Source organism: Oryzias melastigma, linkage group LG18 (assembly GCF_002922805.2).
Source record: "Oryzias melastigma strain HK-1 linkage group LG18, ASM292280v2, whole genome shotgun sequence".
NCBI classification, from domain to species: Eukaryota; Metazoa; Chordata; class Actinopteri; order Beloniformes; family Adrianichthyidae; genus Oryzias; species Oryzias melastigma.
In genome coordinates this window covers 23,032,213-23,038,671 of record NC_050529.1, presented here as the reverse complement: position 1 = coordinate 23,038,671, position 6,459 = coordinate 23,032,213, and the positions used below count along the sequence as shown (strand labels likewise).

Here is a 6,459-nt window from a genome sequence, read left to right as displayed (position 1 = left end):
TTAAGTAGTAGTTTTTTGTAATCCCAGTACTATGACCCCACCCCACCTCCGAGACAATCCAAAATCTTTGACACTTTGGCATTTTTTACAGCCAAGCATTTAATTCTTGGCAAAGATCCATTCATAAAGTTCTTTTGTCCTGATTGAAGGAGAATCTGATGACAAAGAAAAGTCCTTTGTGCTTGATGGCTCTGATGTCTCAAAGGCATTTTCCATACAACTTGTATCTCCCCTTTTCTCTTCTTCGTCCTCTCCTTTAGAAGATTTGTTCTGCTCATCTTCATCCTCACTCTGGATCTTCCTCTTAAACATCTAATTCATTTTCTCTGCATGTTCTTTTTTATATACATTTTTCTTTTAAATAATTGGCTTATTTTTTAACAATCTTACCATTTACTTTTTCTATCTTGAACTAAATTTATATTGAAAGTAAACTGACCAATCACAATACAGATGAGAAGTTAATGAACCATTTTTTGTTGTTTTTGTCTCGTTGTACCTCCATGTATCATACACATACTCAGACGACTGAACGAATTGAATGTTCCCGAATGAAAAATCAAACAAACCCCATTACAGAACAATCAGATTCTCAGCCATGTTTGTTTTGAACGGCACTTCTTCTTCTTCTAGTTTCTGACAGCAGTAAATACTGATACATAAACCTACAGTGCCCGCTAGTGGTTGTTAGTGGGAAACAACCGCTAAAAGGTGGGAAAATAACGAATATATGAGCCTATTGGTGTCTTAAAAAATTACAAATGATGCCCCGTCTGCAGTCAAAGAGTTTTTGTCAGGGATGTCTAGAAAAATCATACCTGCTGCTGACGACGACACTGGCTTTGCTGGGAATGCTCACATTTCCCCTGTCACGCCGCGCTCTCACCGAATGGATCACAGCTTCACTCAGCCTGCAAATTACAGGAGGAACATCTCTACATTAATGGATGAAAGATTGGCTAATTTCTCTTTTATCAACAGTGGCTAACGAGAGGCTTTTAACAAATTAATCAGCAAAGACAACAATTGTTCTTTGTTTAGTATAAATAGGATATGAAGCCTAATTATTTTGTGTAATGTATTATTCTTGCTGTCTGTACCTGCACATCAGTGCATCACGTTAAATCACATGGGTCAAACACGGCCCTCCAGATCATTTTATTTTATTGTTATTAATGACCCCATGTTATCTTGGCTCATTTCTAACTTGTATAATTTTGACAATTTATATTTTTATGGAGAGTAAAATATTGAAAGTTATTTAAGGTTTAAGGTAATTTATTCTAAAAATATATTCCTGGCTTTTTATTATTCATAATTATGTTAAAAAGTTACGGTTTTGAACTTTTAAAGATTGGTATTCTGTTAGCTTTTTGGACTATTTTAGCATTTACTGAGATTTTTTAGGCTGTTTTGGAGTTAAGCTAATATTTCAGCTGCATGTTGGCTGTTTTGGCTAATTCAGGCTTTTCGTTTTAAGTTTTTTAGGCTGTTTTGGAGTTTGGCTAATATTTACACGCTAGCTGTTTTTGGTTAATTTAGGCCTTTTTTATAAAGTGTTTTAAGGCTGTTTTGAAGTTTAGCTAACATTTAGCTACATGCTAGCTGTTTTAGCTAATTTAGGCTTTTGTCAATTTTTTAGGATATTTTGAAGTTTAGATATTTTCTCCGCTACATGCTAGCTGTTTTTTTTTTTGTTTTTTAGGTTAATGTGGCTTTTAGCTGGCTATCAATTTCAGCATCTTCAGCGGCCAAATTCAGCTTCCAGCATTCACACTAGCATTATCACAGGTAATGCTATATATCTAATTCATAATTATGTTAGAAGGGTACGGTTTTAAAATTTTAAAAATGTAGTTTTAGTGTGTTTAATGAATGTTTATCCTGTTCGGCCCGCGACCTAAAGTGTGTTTTGGTTTTTGCCCCCCCTGTGCGATTGAGTTTGACACCCTTGTGTTAAACAAACAGTAACACTTGTTTTCTAAAATAACTTTAGATTGAACTAACATTTAGGTTTTAGTTTGCAGGAGTGAATAATGGGAAGTTTAATGGTCTAAAGAGCTAGAGAAAAGAGTGCATTATTGAGCCAAAATTGGATTTCTTTTCATACAAAGAGGGGGAAAAAAATCACCTGTAAAAAATAGAAAAAAAAAAACCAGAGGTGTGATATTAGTCAGCTGAAATTTCCATCAAAATTACCTGCCGGCCTGACATCTGCGCTCTTTGTTCCTGATATAGCTCTGTGGTTTCTCTCAGTTCTTTTATCGTTGATAAAATGGAAAATCTTGGTATGTTATGGGCTGAGGCCTGTAAGTCTGATCTGGCTCTTGTGTTTTCAGAGTTGTGATAATGAGGTGCGTTTTCTGGGATGTCTACTCCTGGGAAGATTGTCAGCTGTGTTGAATGGGTTGTGCTTTAGAATAATCTCTCTGGCTGCAGAATGATGGAGTCCAAATTGTTTGGAAATGGTTTTCTAACCCTTTCCAGATTGACATGCAGCAGCTGCTGATGCCTCTCCTTTTTGGCAAACTGTGACGACAAAACTGAATTCTCCTCTGCAGCACACGAGCGCAATGAGTCTTTATTGAGGTCCGTTCACCTGCTGATGTTTGGTACATTCGTTTTAGGTCCATTTGAGTTTATCTGTTCTCTGAGCTTCTGTTAGCTTAATGCTAACACATGAACACATTATTGTTACCAATTTGTACCCAAAAAAACTGTTTGGTTAAGTCAGTTGTTATTTTAAAATACAGTACAAGAATAAAGTTACTTCAAATCCTGCAGTGAGCTCGATGAGTCGTCTTCTTCTAGAGATTAAAGCAGCGTCTTTGTCTAAAAGTGTACAACCTCTACTTCTGTATCTTTTTTTAGTTCCTGTTTTATTCACTACTATTCCTGCATAATTTTGTTATTATTTGTACATCTTTGTTGTTTCAGGACTTCCAATTCATTAGGAAAATAAACCTTCTTCCCTACAGAGCAGATCTGGATTGTTAAAGGAGCTCAAACACGACCAACTTCCATTTCTAGCCTTCAAACTAAATCACACATTAAGCTAAAAAAGGAGTCAGCGATTTTCATGGATTTTAGAAAAATTTCACAATTTTTGGTTTTTATTTGCCTCATTCTGAACTTCTGAATAGTAATAAAAATATTCCAGCATAAAATTAAAGTTGTGTAATTCCTGTCACCATCTTGTTGTTTGCAGCCAGGTCTGTCTCAGTGTTCAGCAGTCGTGTGTGAATGTATGTGAGTGTTAAGTGCTATTTAAGCACGCGATATTTACTATTTTTAAGCATTTTTTTTCTCCGAAACACTCTTGTTTGTTCTACTGTAAAGACAAAGCAGTTTTTCTTATTTACTTTGAATAATATTTTTATTGTGCACCACTTTCTTGATGTTGATTAGAAGGTACGTTTTGTAAAAATGCCGTTAATTTTTCCCTAATATGTGTTTGACAATGAAATTGTAATATGACAAAAAGGAAAAAAATCAACTTGCATCTTTTATTTCTACAAAATGATTAACTGTTGTCATTGACTTTTCTGCAGGAGAGCTGTACATCGGTGGCGTGACGAAGAGCATGTACAGTAATCTGCCCAAGCTGATTGCATCCCGGGACGGGTACCAGGGGTGTCTGGCCTCTGTGGACCTGAATGGGAGACTCCCCGACCTGATTGCAGATGCCCTCCACAGGGTGGGTCAGGTGGAACGAGGCTGCGACGGTACGTGACCCGGCTGCTGCCTGCATCATTAGGAACAGTCAATTCCACGAGTGGTTGTGAGTGTCTCCTGGTAACCAGGACCTTCTAGGACAGGGATGAGCAAACGGTCTTACTCGTGGGCCACAAAGGGTTCTAACATTTGACAAAAGGGTCAGGAAAGGAGCAGATTAGAGGCGTGCTTTGGTAATTCACCTTGTAAAGCACATGTGTCAAAGACAAGGCCTGGGGGCCGGATCTGGTTTAAGGTGATTTGCTTTGAAATAATATTCCTGACTTTTTATTATTCGTAATTACGTTAAAAAGTTACAGTTTTAAAGTTTAAAAAATAGGCATTCTGCTCATTTTTGGACTATTTTTTCGACATTTACTAAGATTTTTTTAGGCTATTCTTAGCTAATATTTCAGCTACATGTTAGCTGTTTGGGCTAACATAGGCTTTTTAAAAGGTTTTTTAGACTAATTTGGAGTTGAGCGATTTTTTTCAGCTACATGCTAGCTGTTGTGGCAAATATACTGTAAGTGTTTTAGGCTAATTTGGCATTTAGGTAACGATTTTTGCTGGCTTTCAGCTTCAGTGATTTTAGCTTTCAATTTCAGCATATTCAAATTCAGCTTACAGCATTCACACTAGTATAATTGTAGGTGATGCTATATATCTAGTTCATAATTATGTGAAAAAGTTATGATTTTAAAGTTTTAAAAATGTAGTTTTAGAGTGTTCAATAAATGTTTATCCTGTTAGACCCATAACCTATGGTGTGTTTTGGATTTTGGCCCCTGTGTGATTGAGTTTGACACTCCTGATGTAAAAGAAAGAAATAACTTTGGATCTGGACAAAAATATGCCTTAATCTTGATTAAAATCTTTTCAAAACAGATTTTTTGGGGAGTTTTTGTTTCAAAACAGTCGTTTTTGATCTCATTTTAGTGCCATTTTCACCAATAGGTTGATGTCCATCAGGGACAAACTCAAACTCAGTGAAATGCTGCATTTGTGTGCTGTTGGAATAATCAGGAAAAATAACTGTCTGAATTGGAAAACACAAGAATATTGGAAAATTAACAAATCTTTAAACCGGGGCCGTATATATTGATGCATTAACGCACGCGATTAACAAATTTTGATTACTGCGTTAATATTTATTAACACTCTTTCTCTTTCCCTAAGTGCTGCAGTCATCCAGAGTGCATTAAAGCACTTCAATGGGTTCTTTTCCCACTTATACCATGGTTATCTTGTTATTTTTTTGGTTTATTTTGCTTTTCACAAAAAGTGGACTATTTGATCAACAGTCTGGCACTTATGTCATGTAAATTTCATTTTGTGATTATTAAGTGGTCGACAAATACTGTAAATTAAAAAAAAAAATTGATTAATCGCGATTAATATTCCCCCAGGTTTGCGATTAATTTGTTACATTTTTTTTAATTAATTCCCGGCCCTACTTTAAACACTACATAGATGCAGCTTATTTGTAGTGCGTCATTTGTGGGGAAACACCTGAACTACAAGCAAAATAAAACATAAATAAAAATCTTTTATTCCAGGTTGACTAGCCAGATTAAAATAGTTTAACGTGCCACATATGGCCGTAGTTTGCCCACCCCTGTTCTAGAAGGTATTTTTGGTTTCTTGGCAAACACCATAGACTCTCTGAGCTCAGGGCCGTTGTTGTGGTCTCCTAACGCTCTGCATATCCCTCATAAATCTTCATAAAAGTTGCATTTGGTAAGCATCTTTCGCCTCTGTTCTTGTCAGCGGCGCTAATCTCAGCAGTGCCCCGCCCTCACGGCATTTTGCTTCATTAATCTTGCATTTATTGTGTTTTTGCGCACTCGGATTGTTATTTATTTATTTGTATTTGTTCCTAGCCTGCTCTGGAGCCAGTGAGTTAATCCTGCATACAACAGGAGTTTGCGTCTGAAACGCTCTCCTTGCACGCACACCTCTCTGAGTCATACTCTTCAGTGGCGCACCGAAGAACAGAGATTTAATTTCCCTTTGGTCAGCGCCGAGCAGCTGAAGCAGCTTTTTCTTCCTCCGTCTTAAACGCTGCCGCTCCTGCCAGCCGTCCTTATTACCTGCCTACAGTCAAACTCAGCTATTAATTTGCACCAAACACAGTTTAAAACTGCATTAAGCAATCGCATTGACTCCCGAAGGCTCATGCGGTGGATGCTAATATTTGTTAATGGCCACAGAAAGGGAGACCAGAAACTATCAGAAAGGTGGGCTTCTTTGACAAATGTAATTCTCCCAGGCCTTCAGGCTGTTGAAAATCCATACACTCCCTTGTGGATATTACAGGAATACATCAAAAAATAGCCCTGGCGTGTTATAGCATCTAATTTACTGTAATTAAATTCAGAATTTTATTGGGCCTGAGGTTTCGCTTGAGAATGTAATGTAGAGTGGTCAGAGGTGGCTGCCAGCGCTGTCCCTCCTCACTAAAATCCTACATGGAGCCATAATATTGAGATCGCTCCTTTAGCCCTCTAATGACTCGGGGATTAGAGAGGGGGGGTCACATACTAAGTCATGAAATATGAGCTCTGTAACTTTGCGAGTCTGCGCATTTGTACCACAGCAGGTTTGCAGTGAGGAAATCCAATTTCAGGTTTTATTAATATCTTTCATTTTATGAAGGTTGAACATTTCCATCTTTAACTTGGTGCAGAGTGTGTCTGCATTGTAATGCAATGAAGACACATGTTTATTAACCCTTTGAAACCG

General features: G+C 37.2%; 1 protein-coding gene across 7 annotated transcripts in view; it reads left to right on the top strand.

Moving 5' to 3' along the window:
• nrxn2b (neurexin 2b) overlaps nucleotides 1-6,459 on the top strand; it is an 802,710-nt gene that overhangs the window by 429,789 nt on the left and 366,462 nt on the right. For all 7 annotated transcript variants that reach the window (XM_024287560.2, XM_024287559.2, XM_024287558.2 and 4 more), the window contains one exon: nucleotides 3,552-3,725. In XM_024287560.2, the coding sequence (XP_024143328.1) occupies nucleotides 3,552-3,725 (174 nt within the window). The remainder of the gene's footprint in view (nucleotides 1-3,551; nucleotides 3,726-6,459) is intronic.